At 40.8% G+C, this 13,618-nt stretch overlaps 1 protein-coding gene across 2 annotated transcripts in view; it reads left to right on the top strand.

Annotated features, from left to right (window-relative positions):
- The first annotated feature begins 1,689 nt into the window (after positions 1–1,689).
- Positions 1,690–13,618, top strand: part of inpp4b (inositol polyphosphate-4-phosphatase type II B) — a 177,832-nt gene continuing 165,903 nt past the window's right edge. For both annotated transcript variants that reach the window (XM_085276578.1, XM_085276577.1), the window contains exons 1-2: positions 1,690–2,210; positions 8,564–8,608. In XM_085276578.1, the coding sequence (XP_085132704.1) occupies positions 2,126–2,210; positions 8,564–8,608 (130 nt within the window). In that variant the 5' untranslated portion in view covers positions 1,690–2,125. The remainder of the gene's footprint in view (positions 2,211–8,563; positions 8,609–13,618) is intronic.

Genomic DNA, 13,618 nt, shown 5'->3' on the forward strand with positions numbered 1-13,618 from the left:
TCTTCATGTTTTAGGTTTCTCATGTCAGGTTTCCATGTTCATGCTCCTTTTCATGTTCCAGGGTTTTTTTTATGCTTAGACTTAGTTCTCCCAGTTTAGGTTATTTTTTAGTGTTGCTTTGCCTTTGTTTTTGAAACGTTTTTATCATCCTCCACTAAACGGCATTGTCTGCACTTGGGCCCACCTCCTCACTCCACATAGTCTGATTTTTAATTAGCCATACCTCAACATTTTCTCCCTGTTTCATTTTCTTTAAAATGGTTGTTTGACAGTCACGCTTCCATTGACACTGTTTGATGAGGCTTCAGCAAACAGATGCATCTCTTGGGTTCTCTGTCAGGTCTTTGTTGGATTTATTTTCTACTTCTTAAGGACATGACTTTCAAGTACTGTTCATCTGCTGTACATAGTGTCTTTTTAGACCTGCCAAATCTTCTTTTGACCTCCACTTGTCCAGTTTCATTAATTATTTGAGGACACACTGCACACCATGCCAAGAGATGCGTTAAGTTAGGTGCCTTTTTTATGCTTCAATGATTCCTGTTCTCAGAAGAAAACCTTTCTTTTGATAAATGGTCAGGTACAAGGACTGGACTGAAAATGAGTGAAAAAGCAGCCAATGTCCAAAGAAAAACCTTGAAATGCTTTCAGAAAGCCTGGAGAACTATTGCTCAAGACCACTTTAAAAAATTACAAGAAATGACTGGCTCCTGGGAAGCAAAAGAAAAAGAAAAATTAAGAGTGGCTCTTGCCTTTTGCGCAGTATATTTTTAGATTGCGCTCTGGAAACCTGGTTCTGACCACTTGCAGGAGCTTATGTTTGAGTTCACAGTCCTCAAAGTTATGTCGAGGGCAAACATCATCTGGTTTCATGCCAAACTGAACCCAACTTTGCGTATCAAGGATCATCACTGGTGAGAGAAGCTGTATCTCCAGCTAGTCGTAGGTGAAACTTCACTTAAAATCACTTCCATAGCCACAGGTGTATAAAATCAAGCACCTTCACAGTAGCCTTCACTTATATTGAATGAGTTTAACAGACAACACAGCTCCTCCTCCATTCAGCTGGATTTTAATTAACTACATTGTAGATGTACGCTTACTGTAGCATCATGACCTTGGTGACCAAAGAACAATAATGCTTCCCTTAGGAGCATAAGAGGAGGCAGTCATTATTTTACCTTGAAAATCTTTATATATAACTCCTCATCCTAATTCCTTTTTCAAAATGTCCAGTCTAGATCTACGCTGCGAAACATAAACAACCCCCACAAACCTCTAAAACCCAGAAACAACTACTATCTGTATCACATTCTGTGTTTAACCTGTTGATTTGAAATTGTGGTGAAGTTGCCATGTTGGGTTATACTCAGCTCTTTATGCAATAAAAACTGTCCTTATACTCTGCAAATCCCTCAGCTGTATAAGTCCCCAAATCATGCTGCATGATTCTGGCTTCAACATATCACGCTTGGGAGTTTGGCAATTGTTACACTGCTGAGAAAAGGAAAAGAGTGATGTAGAGGTGAGGGCAGGTTGGAGAAGGGGAGTGAGACGGACATCAGAAATCAAAGGGACCCTGCTGCCATGTCTGGTTGCAGCAGTGGCTGCGCAGTGAGAAGAGAAAAGGAGGGAGGGAGAGAGAGAGGAGGAGGACAGAGCCGTGTCTTTCTGGCTGCGGTGCTCTGTGCAGTCGGGTCTAGGTCCCCGACTGACAGCCCAAGATTGATGGATAGAGCTTTGTATTGCACATAACATCAATTCTGTCCTGCTTTCTCTTTCATTTGGAATCTCACTCCCTCATCACTCCTCCCTTCCCCTGTCTTTTTCTCTCCTGCTCCCCTCTCTTCCCCCTCCCTCTCCTCCTCCCTCCCGCTGCTGCTCCAGGTCCGTCGCCGGTCCCTCTCTTCCGTATTAGTTTCCATGAGGCATCCTTAATGCTGACAGAGAGCGCACCGTGAGGCAGCAAGAAAGCGGGGTGAGAGGATTGCTATCTTTGTGACAGCTTCTCTGCTTGGAAGGCTGCGTGTGAGCCGGGGAACTGGACTGGACTGTGGTGTTTCGTGGAGGAGGTGGGAGAAGAGGTGGAGGAGCACGAGGGAGAACTGTGGGGCAAGCTGGACAGATGGAGGACGGCACGCAGCACCTGGGACACTGCATGGTTGACATGAAGGAGCTGAGTGCGAGTCCTGAAGGACTGAGCGCTGCTGGTGAGCTGACTCCACTGTGTTTTGTGACTGTTTGAATCTGTCTCCTCTTTCCTCTGTCCTTTCTTGTTCTACAGTCTAACTCCATAACTGCTCGTCAGTTCTAAGCATTGGTTTTCTCTACTGTTACTGCAAATGCTTCTCTAGATGATGTCTTGCTTTTGAGTATTTTCCCTGTGCAAGTGTTTGTTCTCGTGCTGCCACACACAAAGAATGAAAGTCTGTGTGCGTGTGTGTGCGTGTGTGTGTGTGTGTGTGTGTGTGTGTGTGTTTCAGGGAGAGAGCTAGGGTGGAGGTACCAGCAAAAGTGTGAGAGATTTTTAAAACCCCAGTCTTCAGTAGACAAGTAACTGACTCCTATGCAGAATAATTACAACTCAATACCTGATGATATATAGATGCACTTGTTATGAAAGATCATTATTGGTAGATAGAAATGACACTAAGTGCTATCAAGTGATGTCTTTTGTTGTCAGATATTTAAAATGTTGTTAAGCCACGATTGATCTTCGGGCCTGTCAGTCGTGTCTCCACAATTTAAAACTGTAGACTTTTTAAAAACTGCCTGCCTTGCTGCAGGTTTCCATTTAAGTATTCTTGTTGTGTGGTTGAATTGAAATCTCAAAAATGTTTCTCAGTTCTTTTGAGCTTCAGAATGCATGTGTGTAGTAAATAATACAAAAGTCTGCCTTATCTAGTTTTGAGCAAAATGGAATTTTGATTGAGTGACTCTGCAGAGAGAAAGTTTGAAAAGCTGTTTGTTCACATGTTTTCTTGGTGGGAGTCGGGGGGTAAAACGTCACATGTTTGCTTGCGTGTCGTGTCTCTGTCTCTGTGCACTGGTGTTCATGCATGCACGTGTATGTGTGTGTGAATTTGCATTTTTACTGCAGTCGTATTCCATGTAGGCTGAATGTGCTGTCACTAATATGCACTGGCAGAGGCAAACTAGATGTCTTAGTGCCCATCACTACAGGAGAATGCTGAAGAGATTATCCATATCAGTGATGCCACAAAGCCTCCTCTCCACATTTAATACCTTTGCTTACTAAAAGGACAGACACTGCATGCGGTTGCTGCTAAGCATTTGCATTGGCATGCAAGCTAAGAACCATCATCGTCCCAATGGGAATAAGCAGATGGAACTGTACAAAGAAGGATGAAAGCGCAGTTCACGACGCCTTGCCTTCTTTGCTTTAAACCTACACTGACACACTGGTGAAGCATCTTATGTGTCCGATTGCCCATTCACACGGACATATGCAGGCATGCTCTGACGTTGCACAGTTATGCAGAGACACACACAGGGCCACACTCTCAATAGCTATGACCTGATGGCAAACCCAAGATAGGCACCTACCATAAAATCCTCTGCACAATTTTATAGATGGCATCTGACAGATGCAGGAGTGTAACGCCTCACTCTACCTTTGCTTTGTTTCCCCTGGGCATCCTGGAAGACAAGAGCGAAGCACATAATTACAGTGTTTGGGCCGAACAGCAGGTTGACAACCGTGCATTATCAGTCGCAAGGTGACACAGTTTATCTCCTCTTTCTTGACAGCAGATAAAAGCGAAACCAAACTGGGTGCTGCTCGGTGCTAATTAAGGTGGGGCTGAATTGGCGTTTTACAAACTCCCAATCACAAAGGGTGAAATTATGTTATTTTAGCTATTAACTATTCATAACAGAATTTGCATACAGGAAACAGTATCGGTAATGAAAGCCGCAACATTTAATTGATTGAACTGTCTTTGCGAGACGCGTGCCGTGACCAAGCTGTCACGGAGCGAAAGGTCCCACTCTTGTTAACCCCCCCAGACTACGTCTCTTATCAGCTTGACAGTCAAGACCTCCTCAGCGCATCCAACTGATTCACAACACTTCATTAAACGCTGGCAACAAAACCATCTGTCCCCCCCCTCCTCAATCTCCCAAAGCAGTAATGTGACGATAACTCACTCTCCCATTCAGCACCACTTGTCCTAATGGGATGCCTGTCTGTGCAAACATCAATTGAGTTACAGGTATGTAAGCCTGGCTGGTGACTGAATCATCGCAGTGGATGTGCAGGTTCTGTTTAGGCAATTTAAACTACAGGACAGAGAAACGCGAGGTCGGACAAAAAGGAGTTAGGAGAAGGAAACATTGCAATTAGTGTGGGTGAACGTGTAGGAAGGGTGAGCAGAGCTGCTTGTTGGGTTGGAATCATTTGTTGAGAGAGTTATATCCCTGAAATATCAAAGCCCATGCTGAGCCAGCCACATAAGTGAATTATTAATCTAACCTCAAAATTCAAAAGAAGATAATATTCAAAAATATGGACAGGATTTATTCATAGGCGTGGGCTTTTATATGTAATATCTATTCATGAAGAGGATAAGCAGAAGTGACTGTGAATGTGTACTATAGCCTCTGCAGGGCAGTTTATCAAAACTCTCTTCGGAAAAATTGTTTGATTTTCTTCGTTGAAACCATACTTGGGAATTGGAGCGGTGTCTGGTGATATTTTCTACTTCCATCTTTTGCAGACTTAGAAATAAACAGCAGAATCATCTCAATCCCCCACCCCCACCCACCAAAACCACCAACTATTTCCCACATTCACCCTTGTCCCCCTTGCGTGTTAGCGGTTATCATACAATGCAGCATGCGAGAAAGCAGGGCAATGAGAAGGGAAGCGAGTTAAATGATCATCTGTAAGACGGACCATTTAAGTCCCTGAACATTAATTAACTTTGTCATTCCTGAGGATTCACCTAGTCTGCTCACATCCTTATAAATTACCCTCTCCTCTGCCTTCAGCGTGCCTTTTTCCCTACTGATACCTTCCACAGACAGGGGGGCTGATAGATTGGAGGTACAGTGGGGCTGTGCTGTTATTTCTAGAGCCAGATGAAACTGCAGTATAGCGGGCGGGCACACCTCATTTGCTTTGGGCCCCTCTGGGAGTTACATCTGCATGTGCTGCCTGCCTGCTGCCTTGCTGAGCTTATTACCATATTCATAATGCCAGCGGATATCGATTATAAATACCACACCTGTGCCACTTTCCCCCACGTATGTATCTGCAACTTAGAGTCGTGAGTTACAATAGATATGGGCAGTGCAGGTGGCTTATCTCTCTCCATGTAATGGCTAATTATTGCGATTAGACCTTGTTTGTGTATTTGTTTTGGTCAGGCTGATTCTCCCCCAGAGGGTAATGACATGCGGCATGTTTAGTGCTGCGGGACGAGAATGAGGTCACCGTGTACATAACAGGAGTTGTGTCCTCAGGTTGCATAATTTGTCCGTTATATCTTAGATCATGTGGATATTGGGGTGATGTGACCATGTGAAAGCTTTCAGAGCTGCACTAAAACATAGTTTTACACGTTATTTATTCAGACTTTATACTGAAAAAACAAAAAAAGGAAAATGCAACTTAACATGTGTTGCCTGTCATAAAATCAAAGCATCTGGCATGATCCTTCTAAAAATACTCGACACTCTGCCTATAAGCCATGCTTTAAAATTCTGACAGCTCTGAATTCCAGTCTTCCTCCTGCTTCATTATCAAACACTTTGACTTGCTTTGCCACATGTGTCTCATGATCTGTATCCTGAACCTCTATCAGACCTAGACTCAGCTTTGCTCCTTATCTTTAATTATTTCTGCAACGACAAGCATTTTCCACTGCTTCTTACCACTCAAGATAAGTCCTACAAAGTAGCCGGGCTGTCCATGTGTCAGTCCCTTATGATAATGCTACACCGGAGACTGGACCCAACAGCTGGCACAGTGTCAGCCTACCTAGCTAAAGGGCTTTCTATTTCAGCTATACGCAGCATGTCATCCTGGCTTATTAAAGTTCCATCAGCACTCATAAGGAAGTCTTAATGGTGACAACATGAGGAGACATGACCCCTGAGGAATGGGATGATGAAGATGAGAAAGTAATGTGAGAACCAGATGATGAAAGTTTATTTACAAGCATAATTGACCTGTGTTGGTGGTGTGTGTTTCCTTGCCCCGTGTGCTACAAATACTTGTCCACTTGATTAATTAGATATTTACTGCAGTTGTAACAGATATTGGACCGGGTTTGCGTAAGCTTCTACAGCCTTTTCTGACATGTATTACATCTGACAGAGCTCAGTTTATTTCACTGAGCATAAATGCTAGCAAACTGAAGGTTTATTTACAAGTTTGTTAGCATATTTATTGAATTTAGAAATGCACTTCAAATTGCTGGTAATCTTTTTTTTTTTTTTTTATCAAGTTACTGTGCTTGAAGCTGTCTTGGCCTCAGTAGGCAAATGACTCTCAACACGGTGCCAGATAATGCTTATGATTTCCATAATTTTCCATCTTTGGACTCATTCATTTCAAAGAATATGGTTCAAAGATTAAAAAACAGCATTTAAACGATTCATCAACATTTGACATAATTCACTGCATCTCTGTGAGCTGGGGCATTTTTTAGATTTATCTCCAGAAACAAATGCAAGAAGAAATATTACAGTAAACCTGCACTGTTACTAAGAGAATATTTGAGCCTTTATTGGACATGCTTTTTAATCAACAGTCCCAACAAACAACCATACATACAGTACGATGCAATAGTCTTGCGCCAGAACTTGTTTCTTTATAATTTGCTTTCAAGAAACCAGTTTTGAGCAATGTTTGTTTTTTCTTTCTTTTTGGCTTGTTTGTTTGAATCTAAAGGTCACGTGCTTAAGAAATAGCAAAGACTTGACTGAGAGATGCTGGTCCATCTGCTGTTCGCTGAAGGGTCATTTCTGATGAAGGGTGGCTGCCAAGAAGCAATTCTTAAGGAAGGAAAACAGGGAGAAAAGGCTGAGGTTTGCCAAATTACACGAGAATTGGACTGAAAATCAGTGGCAACAGGTCTTGCACGGAGAGATGGATGGATCCGACTTTGGTTCAAAGTACTGGCAGTATTTTTGATGGAGATCAGAGAGAGGTAAAACAGTGAGCAAAACATGGTGGAGGCTCACATGGTTTGGCCCTGCATTTCACCTAGTGGTCTTGGAGATCTTGTCAAGGTTGATGGAAGTACACGAACACAGAAAAGACTTTTATCTTGATCAGATTTTGATCCATTAAGAAATACTATCAAGAAAGGGGCTGGCTGGCAATGGCTTCATTTTTCAGCATGGCAATGATCCCAAACACACTACAAACCCCTTAAAAAGGGATATCTGGATATAAAAACACACAAGGGAACATGATCATTCACGGATCAGAGCCTGGATCCTAACAATGTGGGATCATCTTGACAGAGAACAGAACAAAAGGCAGCCAACATCCAAAGAAGAGTTCTGAATGTCCTTCAAGAAGCCTGGAGAACGATTCGTGAAGACTACTGTACTTATAGAGATTACAATAAAGCTGCTTAAGAGAGTTCAGGCTGTATTAAAGAACAGAGGCGATACATACATCAGTGAACATCGAGTATCCACGGCCCATTAGTGGAGTTGATGAGCCTTAGAGAGGCCAATTGTGTCCAAGCACCCCAAGAGGAGGAATTTAGCAGTTTAGTCCCCCTCTAGACTTGTTGCACCATCTTACAGGCGTTTCATCGGTTTGGTTTTTGAATGGTCATGTCAAACTGGGAAAGTGATGAATGAGAGAAAGCTTTAGTGACAGATGACTGAAGCAGTCAGTCATCGTTATTGGCGTAAAGCCTCAAGGACAATGGATACCCAGAAACTCTAGTTCTGACGTTCTCAACGATCGCTGAGTTGTTTGCATAATCTAGATGAACAGTTACATTAATCAGTGTGGCATTTGGGGAGCCTGTTGTGCTCCTACCATGTTCAAACTCTCTATAAAGCCTTTTATTTCTGATTAAAATAGTTTGTTGCCAGGAGTTCAACCCCCTTAGCGTAATTATATTGCATCTGTGCAAAGTGACTACAACTGACTCAACAATTTTGATAAATAACCAGGAAACTAAGCTAAATATTTATGCCTTGCTTTTAGTAAATATGTGAGGGTTCACAGGTTTTTGATTCAGATTATTTTAGATTAAAAGTAGTCGGCTTGTTTTGCACTTATGCTCTTTGAAATTGTAATGAGCATATTTCCCTATTATCTAACATTGATATGATTAATTTAATAAGATGGCAAATCAAAGACTGAAATTCATGAAAAGTCATTGAAAAACAATGGTTGGAGCTCTACACCTTTTAAACTTCCACAAAATTAAACTGCAGCCGTTAATGTTTTACGTCTGTTTCCTCCTTTTTCATTGTTCTAATGTTCCCCTCTTCCTTATCTTTATCTCCCTCTCGCTCTGTTTTTATCTCAACTCCACTCTGTCTTTTTGCTGTCTCTGTCTTGCAGGTGTTATTCTAACACCCAAGCTGCCTCAGGTGGAGTTCAGCCTCGGTAAGTCCTGTTAACGCCGTAATTCAAGGGTCATTTTATTTCAAGGGGAAGCAATGAAAATGGAGACATACCACTGTTTTGGCTCGTTCGCACACATATTAGATGACGTTTGTTGCCTCTTTCCCGCCATGGAAACGCAATAAAAGTCAATGGCAATCATCCCTTTTTGCTAACATACATCCAAACTTACAGTAACTCTTGTTAAACACACACATGCTGACATTTCCATTAATGCAGATGTCAGTGAGGATCAGTGGCATATCTGCAATAAATTCTGACACACAAGTAAGGATAGAAAGGACAACAGAAGCACAGCAGAGAGAAAGCATTGAATGGTGAACTTTCACCATTCAATCTGGGGAAATGGTGGCTTCTGTGGCTCAGAATTATCTGAGCCACAGATAATTCATTGTGGCTCAAATCATGTTTCCTAAACTGGTAATAACATTTTTTGACATTCAGGATTGATTATATCTGACAAGCATCTTGACTTTGTTGTTTCTATCCTTTGATCAAAGCCACGCTACAGATGAGATGATGGATGATATATATGATCCAGGGATGTGAAGTTTCTGTTACAGGGGTCACAATAGTAAAAGTTAACATTTTAACACACATACACTCTCAAGTGTTACTTGATACCTTCTACTGTGTTTTAACAGCAAATACACATTGATGCATCATAATTTTTTTGTTGCTGGCAGTCCGATTGTCATCAGGTAATGTGTAAAAATATGTAAAGATGTAGAGACACAAAACTGGGCGCACATACAATTCAAACCACATAAAGCAAACAAAGTCAAACAAAACATTTGTACTGCTTGCTTTGATGTCTAAATGTCCATTTGATACTCGAACATTATGTTGGGGCCTTGCGCTGTGAAAGAAAAGCAATTTAAATGTAAATTGTCTGCCGTGGTGGAAAATTAGAAAATACAGCTGACAGCTGACACAGTACCATGTCCATTTTTAAATGGCCTGATTGTGCGCCCCATGTACAGTACACCTATCTAATCTGTACCTGTCAAACCCATAATGGCAGTATTTAATGACATATTACATGACGTGTTTTATTTCCAATATTTGTTTCAACAAATTATTTTTAAGCTCTCGAAAGAAGTGACAGGTTGTAATAGTTTTGTTTAAAATGCTTATTGAATTTCAGGAAAACATATTTTTAACCACACTGAGGATAGTAAACAAGCAGTCGTCCGGCCTTTAAGTTTAAGGCCTTTGGGACCCCTTCTGTTTAACATTTACATGCTCCCACTGGCACAGATTATAAACAACAACAAAATAAACTATCACAGCTATGCAGATGACACACAAATATATATCACAATGTCACCAGGAGACCGAGGCCCTGTACAGGCTCTTGGTAAATGCATTGAGGAAATCAATGACTGGTTGTGCCACAATTTTCTCCAGCTAAACAAAAACAAAACTGAGGTAATAGTCTTTGGCGCCAAAGAAAAACGATTACAGGTCACCAGAGAACTTCAATCTATACATCTAAAAACCACAAACCAGGCGAGAAATTTGGGTGTAGTGATGGATGCAGACCTAAACTTAGAAAAACACATTAAGACAATAACAAAGTCAGCTTACTATCACCTCAAGAATATATCAAGGATAAAAGATCTGATGTCTCAACAGGACCTGGAAAAACTAGTCCATGCATTCATCTTTAGTAGGCTTGATTACTGTAACAGCATCTTTACAGGTCTACCTAAAAAATCAGTCAGACAACTACAGCTCATTCAGAACTCTGCTGCTCGAGTCCTCACTAAGACCAAAAAAGTGGACCACATCAGTCCAGCTCTGAGGTCCTTACACTGGCTGCCTGTCCGTCAGAGGATAGACTTTAAAGTTCTGATGCTGGCCTATAAAGCTCTGAATGGTTTAGGACCAAAATACATCAATGACCTCCTGACCCAGTATGAACCATCCAGATCCCTCAGGTCATCTGGATCCGGTCTTTTATCAGTTCCCAGAGTCAGAACCAGACACGGAGAAGCTGCATTCAGCTTTTATGCTCCTTATATCTGGAACAAACTCCCAGAAAGCCTCAGATCAGCTGAAACACTCAATTTATTTAAATCCAGGTTGAAGACTCACCTGTTCTCAGCTGCATTTGAATAAAGCACCAAATCCACACTTTAAGCTTAAATTTCAAAACTTACATTTAACTACTGATTTTATCTACTGTTCTGATTTTATCTGTTTTGATTTTATATACTGTTGTTTGTTGTTTGTTTGTTAATTAGTTAGTTTATTTGCTTGTTTTAATCAATTTTAAATCATGCTTTTTATTTGTTCTTGTTTCTAATGTCTCTGTAAAGCACTTTGAATCACCTTGTTGTTGAATTGTGCTATACAAATAAACTTGCCTTGCCTTGCCTTGCCTAAGTTGTTTGATGAGGACCCGTTGATGTCACAACTTGTGCAGGATAGTACAAGATATTAGTCTCTCAGTCTGCTCTACTAGTAAAGTGTCTGTTGTGCGAGAAATTTCTTTTGAAATATTTCGCTAACATTGTGAAAACAAAAGTTTGGGGGTTTTTTGTAATAATATAACATGCATAATAACAGTTTTGTGTTGAACTCATTGCTGTGAAATTGAAAGCTATTGTAAGGGCATAAAGGCTACAACCAGATCTATTTAGCCATTTGGTAGGTTTTTGTCAGGCAACATGATGACATCACAATAACAACCTTCAGGTTTGATAGGCTCAACTCAAGAAATAGCACTAATACACAAGAGGAGTCATCTCAAGACACAAGAAGAGAATCCAGAACAATCTGGCAATGTCCTATGAGGAAGCACTTGGTGAGAGTGGGAAGGAAGAACTGAAGAGAAAAAGGAGCATAGGGAGACATGGACACACCATGTAGTTACGTTGCTAAAACCTACCAGGTTGCCAGTTCTGTGCCCTGAGTGTTGAACAATGCACAGAGCAGTTGATGGTCTGGGACAGATGTCTTCTTATTCCTGAATCAGTTAGTTTTAGGTTTAGATGTAGGAGGCAGGACTCATGGCACACACAAGCTTACTGTAAATTCTCTGTGCTATTCACTCATGGGCTTCAAGACCTAAAGCAGGGTAAAAAGAGAGTTTTATGTCTGATCTAAATGATTTAGACATTTGTGTTCTCACATACTGCTCTTTCTGGCAATGTTAAAAAAAAAAAAAAAAAGCTCAGGGCTGCAGTGTGTTTGTAAAAATACCATTTGTTTCTGTTTTTTACCCCCAGAGGCTTTGCACATTCGAACAGTACATCTAACACGCCAGAAAGGGAATGTGGGCCCTAGCTAACCGTGCAGCATATTTTAAATACAGTGGACCTGGTTGTGCAAAATATTTATGACACAGAAACAAAGAAGTATTCAAAAACAACTTCATCAAAACAGCTGACAAGGACTCAGAATCTGACAGTGAACTAATCAACGGCTAAGATCCTAAAATATTTACCGAAAAGCAAAAGAAATGAAAGGTAAATGAAAACACATCAAAGGAAGACAGAGCACATCTCGAGTTCCAGGGAAGGCTGTTTCTGTAACCACGAGTACAAAATAAAAGGTAAATTCTTCAGATTTTAAATGATCAGTGCAGACCAACACTAGATCACTCAAGTGTTTTGATTGATCATAGCTTTCAGGCTTGTTGGGAACACTTTGTGAAGCAAGAAAACTTCAATGCAGTGATATGAGAGTGGATCATCCCTTTTAAACTGGGACTAAATTCTGTAAATGAACCATATATTTAGTAGAATAATTTATAAATGGATCTGTGAGCAGCACTAAATTGTCCCAGTTACTTAGTGTGGTGTTAATATGAATAAGGTCATAGTAATGATTTCCGGTTTAAAAACTGCGTAAATAAATATTTATATTTGTGATATTTTATCTACTTGGGCTTGGGACTTGAGTGAAGACCTAAGTATCTCTGTTTTGTTAGTCCCTGTTAAAACTACAACACTAAAACACATTTTTCTCCCAGTTTTCCTTCCTTAAGAATGGCTTCAGTTGGTACCCTTCACCTGAGCTCATTTCTGGTGAGGCTTTGGTAAGCAGTGGATGGACGGGCTGACAGGCCAGATGCATCTCTCAGCTCTTCTGTGGAGCCTTTGCTTTGTCCTCTTTCTTAAGAACAGGAAAAAAATATGCGCTTTTGTGACAATAACAAAGAATGTAACGATACAAAATTGGTTCTTTGTTAAACTGTCCTTATGTGTGGCCAACCACACTGATTCATACCTTGAGTTAGGAGCCTTTTTATGCTTGAGTGATTCATAGGTCAGGGTTAAGTGGCTTAATGAATCCATAAAAAAGCATTCTTATAAAAATGGTCAGGCACACGAACAAAGGTTGAAGAAGCAGCCAGTGTCTGAAGAAAACCTTTGACTTTCAGAAAGCCTGGGAACAATTACTCATAAACTCTTCAAAAATGACAGTAAAGTCTTGCTCCTTGTGGGAAAAAGCAACGTACTTTTCCACAGTGGTGTATGTCAAGATTTTACCATCTCAGCTTTGAGCAGATTTTTCCAACCTAATATAGGAAGGACATTCATTGGTGTTTGCCTTGGTTTTGACATCATGCCGTAACATCCAGCGTGAAGAATCCTTTCTACTGTAAACAAACAAGCTCGCAGAAAAAATTGTAAGGTGTGCCTATTTCTGTGCAAGCAAATTTAAAACTCTGACTTCTGTGGTTTAGTACAAAGAGAGTGAACCACATTTTTATTCCATTTATTTCTGTTTTATGAATGGTTAATTATTTAGCTTGTTGTGAAGCCAGAACCTCCGCTCCACCTCAGAAACCTAGATTGCTAGCAGGGGAACAGAGGTCTCTTTTTAGGAACGTTAGTCCCTCATTTGTACACTGACTGCACTTACATTTTAAATTAGAGGCAGCAGCTCTTTGATACTCTCTACATGAGAGATCGCTGTGTTATGATTTCAAACATGCTGTCTGCTCTGTGTCCAAGTAGGCAGTTTGTTGCCCCTAAG

Source organism: Mchenga conophoros, linkage group LG6 (assembly GCF_057382185.1).
Source record: "Mchenga conophoros isolate Kocher_MC1m ecotype Shallow Benthic linkage group LG6, M_conophoros_male_GT1.1, whole genome shotgun sequence".
In the NCBI taxonomy this organism is placed as follows: Eukaryota; Metazoa; Chordata; class Actinopteri; order Cichliformes; family Cichlidae; genus Mchenga; species Mchenga conophoros.